At 41.0% G+C, this 13,824-nt stretch overlaps 1 protein-coding gene across 17 annotated transcripts in view; it reads right to left on the bottom strand.

Moving 5' to 3' along the window:
* The window catches only part of ABCC9 (ATP binding cassette subfamily C member 9), a 74,190-nt gene that overhangs the window by 10,028 nt on the left and 50,338 nt on the right, over positions 1 to 13,824 (bottom strand). For all 17 annotated transcript variants that reach the window (XM_072923718.1, XM_030263438.4, XM_030263443.4 and 14 more), the window contains 7 exons: positions 12,773 to 12,921; positions 11,923 to 11,992; positions 10,960 to 11,117; positions 8,733 to 8,825; positions 5,989 to 6,091; positions 3,691 to 3,792; positions 800 to 920 (listed from right to left, as the gene is read on the bottom strand). In XM_072923718.1, coding sequence (XP_072779819.1) covers positions 800 to 920; positions 3,691 to 3,792; positions 5,989 to 6,091; positions 8,733 to 8,825; positions 10,960 to 11,117; positions 11,923 to 11,992; positions 12,773 to 12,921 — 796 coding nt within the window. The remainder of the gene's footprint in view (positions 1 to 799; positions 921 to 3,690; positions 3,793 to 5,988; positions 6,092 to 8,732; positions 8,826 to 10,959; positions 11,118 to 11,922; positions 11,993 to 12,772; positions 12,922 to 13,824) is intronic.

Genomic DNA, 13,824 nt, shown 5'->3' with positions numbered 1-13,824 from the left:
GGCACTTGGCTTCCAGATCTCCACACGCAGGGAGAGAGGGCAGATATTAAAGTGTCTCTTGGCACTGCGAGAGGGAGAAGCCAAAGGAGCGGAGAACGCGGTGTCAGGGCAGGGTTAGCGTGGCCTCGGGTCAGCGACCGGCACAGGAAGGGCAGCTGGAGGAAGGAAGTTGTTACTGCCACACAGCGTGAGCTGTTGACATTATCACAGCTCTTGTTTCATCCTGATTTGTGAATACACAGCAGGTTTTGTCTCTGGACTAAGGAACTTGGCTTTCCAGGGAAGCTTCTTGACCTATGAGCCATTTCTTGCACTTCAACCACTTCTCAAATAGCAATCAAGGCCAATTTGAAGTGTGTGGAGCACGAATTCCAATGTGCAGCTTAGAGAAGTGTTGCTGAGGTCTGCTTGCCAACGTGGCCCTATCTTTAGTCCCCATCTGCTAGAAAGATCAGAGATTTTGAACCATGCGACATTTCTAATTTTTATCCTTATTTTTGTTTTCTAAATAACTTACATGGATGTTTTGCTCATCTTGTCTACAACTGGTATTTTTGATTGCACTACAGAGTCCTGCTCTGTCTCCCTGGCATTTGATAGGATTTTTTTTTCATGTTGACTAATGTGAACAACATATTTTCATAGCTTCTCTTAGCTATCCTTGTCACTCACACCAGTGGCAGCTCCTACACCTCAGTGAGAAGAGATTTTGGCCAGAGAGGTGTGTACATTTTGCATGACCAAGTCTACCATTCTTTCACATTACCATGGAAAGCCCCAGAAAGATTAAGAGCAATACCCAGGTAGCCTTCGTAGTTCTCTGACTCCATGTTCAGGAAGCTGTGTACTTTTTTCACTGCGCCCATCTGCACTTCTAGATCAGCCAGATTCCTCACTACCCAGTTCAGGTAGTTGGTTATCTGCATCACAAAATGAAAACAAGGACAGGGTTCAGCATTCTTTCTGTTCATCTAGCCATTTGGAAATAAAGGTTGGTTACATTTGTGAAAATCCTTGGCCTGACTCAACACAGTGTGTCTCTTTAACATTACAGCAGTTCAAGACTCAGTGCAACAGCATCAAATCCATAAGAAGCCAGTCATACTCCAACACAACCCTAAGACAGCAGTTTGGTGCATGGTATTCTCATCCTTGTTTTTTTAAGGAGAAGTATGGAAAAGTTGTACCTAAACTCTGACTGATTGAGGAATTATCTTGTCTTCAGCATCTAATAATCAGTACTGAAAGGTGTCTTCTTTAAGCACACAAACACAGAAAACAATCAAAATTGCAAGTACTGTTTGGAAATGTTTTCTATTATGCATATTCTAATATTTCAAAGTCTGCAACTAAAGATTAAGAAAGTTCACTATTTGCAAATATATTGAAAATAATTTATGATAGTTTCATTTCTGCATATTTAGATAATCCCTTTCGCTCTGTGGAAAATTTGAGAAGTTTTTAGCATAGAAATATATGAGGGGGAAAAAAGTGTTATCAGTTCAGCAATATTTCCTTCCTGGTTTTTATTCTCAATTGTAATGAAAAGGATTTGATCAATAATTGAATCAATAGTAAAGGCATTACTTTTAGTAGATAATCGTTGACTATTAGTTCTCTAACAATACTCAGTAGCTTAGAAAAACGCTTTTCTAGGCAGGACTTACTATTTAAGGCTGAAAATTGTAAATCTATTTCCTAAGTCTGTATTTAGGTGTTTCTGTAAAACAGAAGAACTGGTATTATTAGGATGAGTTGATTGCCAAGAACCTTTAAAACTTGAGATATTTTATGTACCTGAATGAAGTTTTATAAACCTAAAAATAAAAACACCCTATGCACAAACATATTCAGAGAAAGGCTTTGTCATTTTTTCTGGTGAGTGCCAATTAAGGACATTATTAAGAATAAACCAGCCAGTCTCACTTCTTTACCACTAACCTAATACTGATGCAGGAAGCAAACAGAAAATAATTTTCACTGAGATTCAGCAAAAACTGTTGTTAATTTAGAGGACTTGACTGTATGCTTTATCCTTAAGATAAAGCTCTTGATGGGGTATTCTTTCCTTTATGTTCAGATACCTGCTTATTTGATGTCCAGCTTTTGAGTTAGAAAGTTACAGAAATTGGGAAGTTTGCAGACAAACAACACAGTGCAGAACTGCTGCTTGCAGTGGCAGGCTGCTATCCTAGATCTGGCAGATTTGATAACACAGCCTGGCACCCAAAAACTCTGCCCATTACCTCAGGCTTCATCACAGTTGTGCAAAGGAGTTGGCAGTGTTTATAGAAGAGGGAAGAATAAGCTCAGGATGTCCACTGTAAACACAATCTCAGTACAAATAGTTTGTTATCATCTAGGTCCAAATATTGGCCCTCTCTCAGCTGCAAAGAGTAATTATTAAAAAAAACACCAAACTATGCCAGGAGAGACAGGTAGTGATCCAGCTGCCTTCAAAAGTTCTTCAGGGTTATTGTGGGGCAGAAGAGAGACAGGTGATCACTTGGTGACTAAAGCTCTTCTTCACCTGTTGTGTCAGACTTCAGCACATGCCTATTTCCCACTGTTTGCAAACACAGGCTAAAAACAAGGATGACGCAGACATCCTGACGCTTCCAGATCTCTGCTAATGAAGCAGCATTACCAGGAATGTTTTCAGAGTGAAGCTGAAGCCCTGGGACTGATTCTCAGTTGTTGAAAGATTCTCACACTGCTGGAACAGCTGCACAGAGGGGAATCTAAGGTCTCCCTAAGGCAGCTGTGGAGCACTTTCTGCTGTAGCCATAGGCTCACCAGCATTTATGTGCAAAGCCAGATCTCAGGGTTAGACCCACACCTTTTATCCTTTCCTCATACCAGTGCTTCAAAGCAGACAGATTTTTGCCATGGTTTCAAAAGTTCTTCCTGCCACTATCATCATCCTGCCTTTATCCCCACTCTCGTGGTTCATTCAGTAATATTTTGTCCCCATTCTCGTAATTCATGAATACTTCTACTCTCTGTGGTGATTGTCATTCACTCTGTGCTCGTGAAGAACACTCAGCCTCTCTTGCAGCCAGGAACACTGAAATACTGTTCCTTCTTCTCCCTGCTAATGACAGCGGCAGAATGAACCAGCTACTGCACCACCACAAGCTTGTCATCCCTAAGCCCATCTCCTCTGCATTCCTACTGCTACCTGGCATGATGAACCATGCCCATAAAGGTCCCAGTCCCCAAATCCATTAATAATTGCATGGACGATCTAGGGCATCTCAGTAATGTCCCTCCAAGGGCAAAAGCAGTAATTCTGTTTCTTCAGCAATTATTTTATTTGGCCTTTGGTTAAAGATTACCCAGATGATGACAATCTGTATTTCCTAGCAGGTTTTGCCATTTAGAGGTGGAAACAGCACTGTGTTGTACAAAACAGAGTGCACAGCAGATCCTCTTACGCATTTTTAATTTTCCTGCTCCACTTGGGAGCACGCAGGGCCTGGGAATGGTTGTGTTTTTTTAATTGGCTCATAAAACCTGAAGCAAGTCCAAGTTGCCCTGAACTCTCTCAGCTTTGGCTCGAGTCCATTATTTGCAGGATTCATTTTTTTTTCAAGATTAAGAAATCTGGGAGATGACAGTGTGCACATAAAAATATTATAAAATTAACATGTTGGTCTGGAAGTTCTTACACTTGGCCTTGGCACGTACCGTCAGAGCATACAGGAGACCCAGCCCCACAAACCCCGAGTGTGGCCCTTCGGTGATGGAAGTGACAGCAGCAGTCAGGACAATACAAGCACCCAGATAATCCTGCAATGAGAGACAGGGTGACAAAAAAGGAAAAACATGCAGCAACCAAGACATTTCTTTACCTGTGGAGCAGTTCCACTTTACCAAGAATTATTTATATAATGACACCTAGCCCTTCATTTTGGTTTGTTTTTCTTCCCTGGAAGAGGTCATGGTTGTGATACCCAAGCTGAAATACTCAAAGCAACTTGATGAACACTAATGAAACAGGCCAATAATTGCTGCAAATTCATTTGGGCCAGGGCATCCATGGTATCTACCCCAAAAAAAGCAGGGATCAAAAAACCTAATAAGCATATTAAAAAAAAATCATGAGAGGTATGTAACAGGGACACTGCTAATTCCCACTACTAAAACAAATCAATTCCACTCTCTCCACTCTCCTTCAGGTCTTCTCAAACTATGGGTCTGCCTCCTCAAAAAAGAAAGCATCACTGACTTCACAAAGTCCAGGAAGGATTTTGGTTGAATTTATACAGATCATGCACATGTTTTATTGGCAGGAGCTGGAACCAATTTTCTTGATGTTTACCTCAGGTTTGAAGTATATACTACATGTCATCTCATGGAGTCAAGGTGCTGATTAATGGAATATAGTTGGTATTCCCACTATCCCACTGCTGCCGGCATTTACTTTGGATCACATTTTCCATTCATTTTTCTCATCCTGTCTCATAATACTGTGTCAGGAATATTTCCTTCTGAGATTTGAAATGAGGGCTGCCTCGTTCATCTGTCTAAAAAATGTGTTGATGAGCAGAATACAGACTGAAATTTTAGTGGGGGATAGATTCAAACTGGCAGATGGGGGAGTTAGATTGGCTATGAGGAAGAAATCCTTCCTTATGAGGGTGGTGAGGCCCTGGCACAGGCTGACCAGAGAAGCTGTGGCTGCCTCACCTCTGGAAGGCCAGGCTGGATGGGGATCTGAGAAACTTGGGTTAGTGGAAGGTGTCCCTGCCCATGGCAGAGGTCAGAACTGGATGGGCTTTAAGGTCCCTCCCAACGCAAATAATTCTGTGATTCTGGAATTCTGTGACTCACACCTAGGAAGCAATAATGGTCTTGAGCCTCCATCATCTACTAGGACAGGACTTAACAGCTGCTGTTAAATCCCACGAACTTTTTGATGGCCTTAGTACTACTGCACCATGAGACAGAGCTAGATGAACTATTCCTTGGCAAGGCCACATTATTTCTAATGTCTGATGAGGCAAGGTGTATTCTTGGACAAAATTCATTCTGCATGTAAGCAAGTCTAAGACTGTGAGACATTAACAGGCTTATTCCAGGATTGGCTGTTGCACTGTTATTTATCTGTCTTAGATTTGGAAGCAATTTCAGCTATTTTGGATGCTGTAAGAAGCTGAAAGCTTCGAGCACAAGGGAAAGTTTTGCCATCATAAAAAATGAAGAATAACTTCACTGCTCAAGCAAGTAAAGAAGGTGAGTATACAGCCTTTGATGTGAGGGTTAATCATGCCTGTTACTATTTGTGTCCAGCAGAATCAGGCCACTGCTCTGTTTATTCACTGCCCTTTCTGTTTAAGATGAATAAGGGAATCAGTTACTTTGCTTGCCTCTTCTTGCCTCGCAGATCAGGAAAGTCCCTCACAGAGAACCCTCACAAACCCCAGGAGCCTATGTCACTGTCAGTTGCTGCATCGTGCCCTGCTGTCATTTTTTTTCTGGAGTCTAGATCTGCTATCTTTCATGACATCAAGCAAAAAAACCCACAAACAGTATGGACCTGCAAGCTTACTGCTGAAGAGATACTTCAAGACCTGGGAGATCAGTGTGCCTAAAACAGCCCTAGCAGAAGGACGGCACAGTTCACAAAGCCACTGAAAAGCCCCTTTCTGCCTTGAAAGCAGTTCCTGCTGTGGCAGGTCTGTGGATGCTGCACAGTAGTAGAGAAAGTCTTGTTTGAAGTTATGTAAATGTTTGTTCTTGCACTCCCTTCAGACGCTAGACAGCACACAACAGAAGATGAGGCAGACTTGTGTTTTCTTACTCCTGGCCAAGAAAGCTGAAAAAACACTCTGGGTTTAACATAACAATCCTGATCTATTTTAAGGAACCGTGTGTATAATCTCCTCGCGAGATTAATGCTCGTTATTATCTTCTCTGCATCAGGCAAAGTCTCTGTTTGCTTCCAAGGTTTCAAAACCATGGCTGGGACAAAACTGAACGTACCGTCCTGACCTCCAGCCATCTGTTGGCAGCTGACAGAAATAAGTAGGCAATGTTGTTCGTGTCAGTCAGCTCCAGCATACGTTGTTTAAATCTGGCTTCGTGCCTGCCGAGACCAAAGTTGTTACATTACAACACATTACGCACTCACACACAAAAGGATGAAGCATTAACTCTGCTCTGACTTCTCTTCCCCCAGCTCGAAACTTTCTGCCCTTTTGTTTTTGCTGAAGTTTGGGTTAAAAGCTCTTCCCTCAGAACACACATCTGCTGCCACAGCTGCCCATAGCCAGAGCGACACATGGAGTAGGGATTTGTTTGACAAGCAATTTTGTTGGACTAGACAAAAGTTTACAGAGACTGTCCCCTCAAAGGGACTGCAAGGCCAGGGTGCTGGGACAGGTTTTGTTTCCCAGAGCTGTGGATTGTAGTCCACTCCTCCCACAGCTGAGTGCTGCTGTGGTCCCTTAGCAACTCCTCACAGGCCCCTAGCAAGGGCAAAGAGCTCACCCATCAGCTTAAACCAGAATTCAGAAGTTACCTGGCCAGCTGCAGGGCTCCTCAACAAGGGTGACATCCCTAAAGTTTCTACTAATATGGATGTAGAGTGATCTGGAAATCAAACCTTTCAGCTACTCAGCTCAGCTGTTTTTTCAGCCAGTCACACTTTTCCTAAACAACTGGGAAACTACAATCAGGGAGAGCTATAGATCACCTCTAAATTAGAAAAATGAGCGGTATTACCTCCACTGCCACTTGTTCTTCTCTCCCCCACACAATGCCCATCACATTTAAAAACCAGTGGAAGGATGCCAGAGTGCTGAAGACCCAATGTACATTTGGGAGGGGAAGGGGAAATCTCTGTTGGTGCAAGTGTATTAAATTCATGGTGCCTTGCACAGTCAGATGGAAACCATTTTGCTGGAAACGATATTCTATTGTCTGGTGAATACCCTCACTTGATTAAACCATCTGAACTTCAGTCAGCAGCTCAGTGTCTGTTTTACCTTTCATTTCAAAGTCTCAGGGCCCTGCTGTGAAGCACCTCTAATGCCTGTTCTTCTAGAAACTTCCCTTTTCCCCCTGCTATTTCCCACTGATATTTTATTTACCTCTGCACAGCTTGTAAACATGACAAGCAACCTTCCCAGAACAACTGGTAATAGTAATAATGTGGGGAGGAACAAGGATGCACTGACTACTCTGCTCATCTGCTTTCCTGGCAGCAAAACTCCTGCTCTCCTAATGGAAAATCTGACACACTTAATCTGTGTTTTCATCCACGTTCAGCTCATCTTCTGGGCACTTTCAGACTTTTATCCTGTCAGATGGGGAACAGCAAAGGTCACTGAGATTGCTCTCTGATCCAATTGTACTGCTTTGCGGTAAGTTATGTGAGGAGCTGCTCAGTTTTATCCTGGAACATACTGAACCCAAATTGCAGAGAATGACTAAGAGGACCAGCAGTAAATACAAACTTGAAGACAATAAATGCAGAAGACTTCAGGTTTGGTGGGCAGTGGAGCACAGGCAGGGAAATGAAATGGCTTTGATTAGCACCAGAAATCCTGAAAAACTCAATTGTTGTGGTGCCCTCGGGTTGCCTTTTGCTCCCTGCCATCCAAGACCACATTGCCTTTTTGTGAGGCAAAAAAAAAGTTGAACCACCCAGAAAGTGCTAAGCTCCTTCATCTTCCTCAGGAACTAACCTCAGGTTCATAACCTTCCTCAGGTGATGAAGGGCCACTCTGAACCTCTTGAGAAGTACTCAGCATACATCAGCATCAGGCCCTAATGATGATTTCCTGTTTCAATACATCATTCTGTTGAAAAAGCTAGTGAAAGCATTTCCTGTTGGTCACTGGCTCACACCTCTTCAACACAACAGTGTTTTTGCTTGTTCTTCCACAGGCCTTACTGCAACACTCTGTGCTAATAGCTGAGGTCCTAAAGCTTAGCTTGACATGAGGAAACAGCCATAAGCTGATCAAATAGGTGTGGAAATGTCATTGCAGTGGGATCTGCTCTGGTTTGGAATTCTTCATAGTGCAGAATGGGTGCAAGGTGCACTTACTAGGAAAAAACCTCAAGCTGGCACTTTGTCAGAGTCATAACCATAATGGAGTGAACATAGGAGAGTTTGGCTTCTATTTCATGTAGTAGAGAGAAAATATATGCATAGAAAGCTGGCAAAACTCTCTGGATCTTACAGAAGTGATTTTTCAGTTTTGATTAACAAAGGGAGGTTTTACAATATTAAAATCAAGTTCTGTTCTGCTGCACTTTTCTTGGAAAGTCTCTCAAGCTGCACACTGCCTTTCAATTGGAGAGTGTCATGATGTCTCCTTGCTTGGAAAGTGGGTTAAGCACAGAACTGATTCAGGGACACTTGGATATAGCAGGGAGTTTGAAGGGGCAGTGCCCCTGCCTGCTTGGCAAAACAGAGCTCCCTGCTGTCCACATTAAAGGCATAGTTAAAATAGACTCATTAAAAGTTTAAGTATCACCTCCTAAAAAATGTAACCACCTTTAATACAGTGGAACACCAATACATGTGTTACTCAAAATATGCAAAATGTTTAAGACGCATGGCAAAGCAACAGGAAAAACATCCATTCTCTTTTTTCAAAATAGCTTAATAAAGCTCTTCACATTCAACAATTTGCCCTCAGACATGCTCCAAGGAAGCTGAACAGGCCAGCTTGACCCCCAAGCTTCCCTCTAATAATTTGTTTTACAAATTTTACCCAAATGCTCTGATGGTGGTAAGGCCTTCAGCTGTCTCAGAGAAGTGACACAGCAGAGGGAGCTGGGTGCTGTCATCAAGTTCCTGGAGGTCCCTGGGAATACAAAAAACAACAGATGCCCATTACAATAAACATTTCTGTCTGTAGAAATTTTGCTGCATAGCTGACAAGAAAAGACATTTTTTATATTGCACTATTCTTTTCAGGATCACAAAAAAAATATTCCTATAGTACAGAACGACACGAGCATGGGAATATAACATTCCTTTTTTTTTGCCACAGGAGCCTTTGAATCATCTCCCTGCTGCCCTCTCCATCTACTTTTGGTCACTTTAAGCTTCTATTTGCCCCCCCGGGGTAATGTCTCTCCTGGGTAAAAACCTGCTATCCATTTTAGACAGATCCTCATTATCTTTTATTCTCACAGGTTCTGATATATTAATAACATAAAATTAAATTCAAACCCATTGATTTTAAACTTTATAGCATGTTATTTGTGACTCTTAGGTCAGATATATAATAGGGTCTGTGTATCAGGAAGTTTATATATTTTATGACAACAGCTGGCCTAACAATAAAACTGTATTTCCACAAAACCAGGCCTCATTTTCCATATCTGGAAGTAGTACAACATGCTGAAAGTAAAATATTTCAGACGATAGCAGATCTTTTCTTTGTGCTTTTAATATTAGTTGTAGCAGAGACAGCACTGACAGAGAAATAATATGAGTGATAAATTTCCCTAATTACTCAGCAATGGCACTTCTGAGACCTGCATGGAGCAACAATATTTAAGTCCAAAAAGTTCCAGTCTTTTAAAAGAGGAACATTTTCCAAACCACAGAAAAAAATCAGATCTTTCTGTAACACTCTGCCACTGGCATAGCAGCCAGTTGTACAAACAGAAAAAGTCCAGATCATTAGAGAGCCAAACTTGTTATCAAAATCCTACTAATTTTGCACACTGTATTAGATGGGCTAGGAGAAACAACTGCTGGATTTTGCTGAATGTTGCAGTGGGCAGAACTGAATTTGTTGCTGATGTTTTGATGATAAATACCTTTCAAATTTTTGATGGAAAATACACAGAAGTTTGTGAAACATGTAATGGAAAATACAACAAAGAGTCAAAGTGCTGCAAGAAATACTGTAAATATTTGCATTTCTAAAAATTAGTGAGGCTTATATGCCTGCAAAGGACTGCATGCAAGTGAGCTACAAATACTGGCTGAAGCTATTCCTTCGTTCCCAAGACTAATTTTTAGGGAAATAAATTGGATGTTTTAATTTCCATTGCCCATCAAAAGAATACAAGTCACATTTCAAGTGATTTAAAAGAGTTTAATTTATCAGAATAATTTGAGAGTGAAAATACAAGTCACATTTCAAGTGATTTAAAAGAGTTTAATGTATCAGAATAATTTGAGAGTGAAAACCAGGTCTCCTGATTTGTCAGTCACCTTGAGATCTGGTGTACTGCCACACACAGCTTCAGTTTGGAGGTCTGGTGGGGCAAGAACAAGGTTTCTGAAAAATCTCAGACAAGTTAAGCAACTTATTTCAGATTTAAACATTTCTGGTTTGTGAATTCTGATTACAGAGTTTTCTTCTAAATAAATTTTCTTGGAAGATTCTGGCTGATAACAAAAGACTAAGGGATTGAATTTAAGAAAAAACTTCAAATGGCTTACTGAAGATGTTTTCTGAAATTATAGGATAAATTTAGCACCAGGAGCATGACTCTCTTTTTGCTGAAAAAACTGTACTCTTTACACCCAGCCAAATCACCCTGAATATGGAACACTCTATAGTGGAAATTGCTTCCTGTGGAGCTTTTTCCACAGTATGAAGGAAGAGCTGTTAATCAAAGGAGTTATTTTCTGTTCTCTACGAACCCTCAAATGTCAAAGATGAGTTTTGACCAGTTGTAAGCTCAGCTGATTCACAAACTTCATGTTCATTTTATTCTAGAGCCAAAAAAAAAAAAAAAAATCCATTCAACTGTTACTTCAGTAATTTCAGGTGTTACTTCCCCAGATACCCCATTTATAGCCAGGTGAGCTGGAAATATTCCCCAGTGCATGTCTCAAACTTATGCCTCAGGTTCAAAAGCAGGATGCCATGGCCATTTCCCTCTTTTTTAGCTCCTACAACCTCACATTCCACCACAGTTCTTATGTACTGTATTTCATGGAGGAAACTTTCAGGGCAGTTCTTTAATACATACTTGGAAGCAACCCTGAAGTATTTCTGGATGAAATAAAATGCTATGCCCAGGGGCACGAGGGCCACAAGGAACCATGGAGTGGCATAGGAGATCATTCCAATGGCTGACAGGCACAGCAAGGTGGATCTGGTCAGAGACTCCAGGGTGGGAGGGATGTGCTAGAAGAAAATGAAAAACATCCATGATGAAAAAAATCCCTGGTAGCACCACTATACACCTTTTCCTACAAGAAAAGTGAAATAATACCACTATGTACTCATTGATAGTCTCCTAATATCAGGAGTCTTTCTGTTTCTGTGGGTCTCATAGCCAAATGTAGAGGGGTTAAAAAATGAGTCAGTAGGTTTTTGTTTTCTAAAGGTCAGAGTTTCAAAGATCATGGGGAAATAGGAGCCATGATAGGAATAGGAAGAGAAAATTTTTCTACATATGCCAGATATTTAGAGAAGTAGAATGCTCTGTCTCAGAATCTCATAATTTTTATTCCATGTTCCTATCAACCTTACATTCAGGATTATTGTTCATCCAAAAATTTTAATGCACAGCCATAGTGAAAGCCCCTTCTCTCCCTAAATGCTCTAAATCCACATGTTCTGCCAGCCACAGCGGAACATTTATTTGTCATACCTATTCCCATATATTCAAAGTTGTTATATTCCACTGTGTTTCCTGTTTCAAGCCCAAAATCTGCTGTTTTCTTCATCCAGGTCTTCCAACAGAATCAAACAGTCTGCATATGAAGCAATTAAGAGCCCCCACCTCCCACTATGTTTATTTTGAAGGTTACCTGCCCTCATTATTACAAATGTGTGCACTTTTTAATTTGAGTGTCCCTATTATCATTCTCAGAGCTGGTTTTGCTATGCCTTTCTCTACTGAATATTTTATTACATCATCTTATTCAGATCTACATGAAAATTTGCAGAGTCAGGATAATAAACCAGAATATATTGATACATCTACCTGATCAATGATATTTGTATCCGCAGAGAAGCGATTCAGAATTAGCCCCAGCGGAGTCATGTCGAAGAACCTGTTGGACAAATTAAAACCAAAAAGCAACCTGTAGAGGAATTCCAGTTTTGGATTTAAAGTCCAGTCAGACAGAACACAGAGCTGTGTACAGCCATTGTCTAAACCAAGCAATAAAGATGAATAACATACCAGATCATCTTATCTGCATCCTGACTGTCTAAATGCTTCTTTTGGCACTTTCCCCTGAAAAAAAAAAATTGTCTCCTCTTCCAAAAACCTGCTGTCTTGTGTCCTGATCTTCCCTTCTTGCTCCATCAGGATTTAAGATCCCTTCCAAAGATCACAACCCGTTCCTGGGCACCAAGTAATGGCACCAACCTCCTTCTAATGGGCACCAACCCCAGATGTTTCCTGTAAGCACTGTGATAAATTTGTTATTCAGGCATCCTTTGGCCATTCTGCTGCCTGTGAGGCTCTGGGTATTGTGCACAGAAGAAGCCTTGGTGTGCCCACATGGTTTGACACTGTGGCCATTGCTTAGAGCTGGAGCTGGGTACCCTGGAGCTTGAACTGCCCTCAGAGCTGTCCCTGAACCCCCAGCCCTGAAGGGGTGCCAGCTTTCTGAAACATTTCAGCCAGATAAAAAACACGGGCAAAATTCCACATGTTACCTCATGGAATGTTTTCCTCCCATGCTTATCTCACTAAACATTTTCCCTTTTTGAGGCTTTGAAGGAAACAACTCAAATTCAAGAGCTTTTCCTGGGAGTAGCCTTGCAGCTACAAAGAGGACAGATTTTGACCATTTAGCTTTTCAGGGACATCGTTTTTGTTGTACCTGATTGGTCCAAGGATGATCTTGTTGAGGAGATTGTGGTGCAGGTTCTTGGCTGCTGTGAGGCCCATCCACTCCACAGTCAGGGATGTGATGAGGCAAAGGACAATCCCAGCTCCAGAGAGGATGCTGAAGACAGCTACATGATAAGTCTAATGGAATGACAAATACATCAATCCTAGAAATAAACACCCATTTTTCTTTTCTGCTAGGAAGTTCCCAAGGTACCTAGTGCCCATCAACTAATATATCTTGTATTACATAATTATATGCCACCTTTGGGAAATAAAATAAATATGATGGAACTGCAGTGATGGAACTGCAATTCATTAAATCCACATAATTAGAAGTTTTGGCAGGTCTAAGAGCCCTCAATCTATTCTACCCCTCAAGACCTTGAAATGGTAGCTCTTACAACTGTGAACACTGATTATGTGGACAAAAAAAAAAAAATATCGTTAACCAAGAAATACAGGGAAACTGAGTAGAACTTCTCAAGAATTAAGGCGTTGGAAAATTCCACTTTAGCAAGTTCAAGCATTATGAAATTCACAGAGCAAATCCTAAACTGATCTGCCAGAGTTATAGCACATTTAAGCCTTCTGAAAGTCTATTAAGTGGATTCCATGAGATATTGTATATGACTCAAATTTACAGCTATAAGCAGATTGTACTTAAGCAGAACAATTGAAGACTTCCATTTATTTATTTATTTTTCTGGCAGGACACTACTTGACAGCCAGTACTTAGGAAAGTGGGGTCATTGACTTAGAAGACCAGGTGTAAAATCCAGATGGAAAAGTTTAGTGTAAAGCTCCTTAGTTTGAAAGGTCAAATATTTTTCTACCCTGAAATACTCCTCTGTTTCAGTTCTGAATGGTCAAAAATATTGATACAATTTGAATTGCCTTATTTAAACATTAAGAATCTGTTCGTCCTGTATAGTAATCTACCTGTCATTTCAATCCAGCTGGCTTCTAGATGAACAGCAAAAAATTACTTTAAATATGTTTTCTTTCATTTTTTTTCCCTGTCAGGCTCCAATATCTGGCTCA

The sequence above is a fragment of the Taeniopygia guttata genome, chromosome 1A, assembly GCF_048771995.1.
Source record: "Taeniopygia guttata chromosome 1A, bTaeGut7.mat, whole genome shotgun sequence".
NCBI classification, from domain to species: domain Eukaryota; kingdom Metazoa; phylum Chordata; class Aves; order Passeriformes; family Estrildidae; genus Taeniopygia; species Taeniopygia guttata.
The sequence above is the reverse complement of the archived record's forward strand: the minus strand, read 5'-3'. Positions and strand labels throughout refer to the sequence as shown.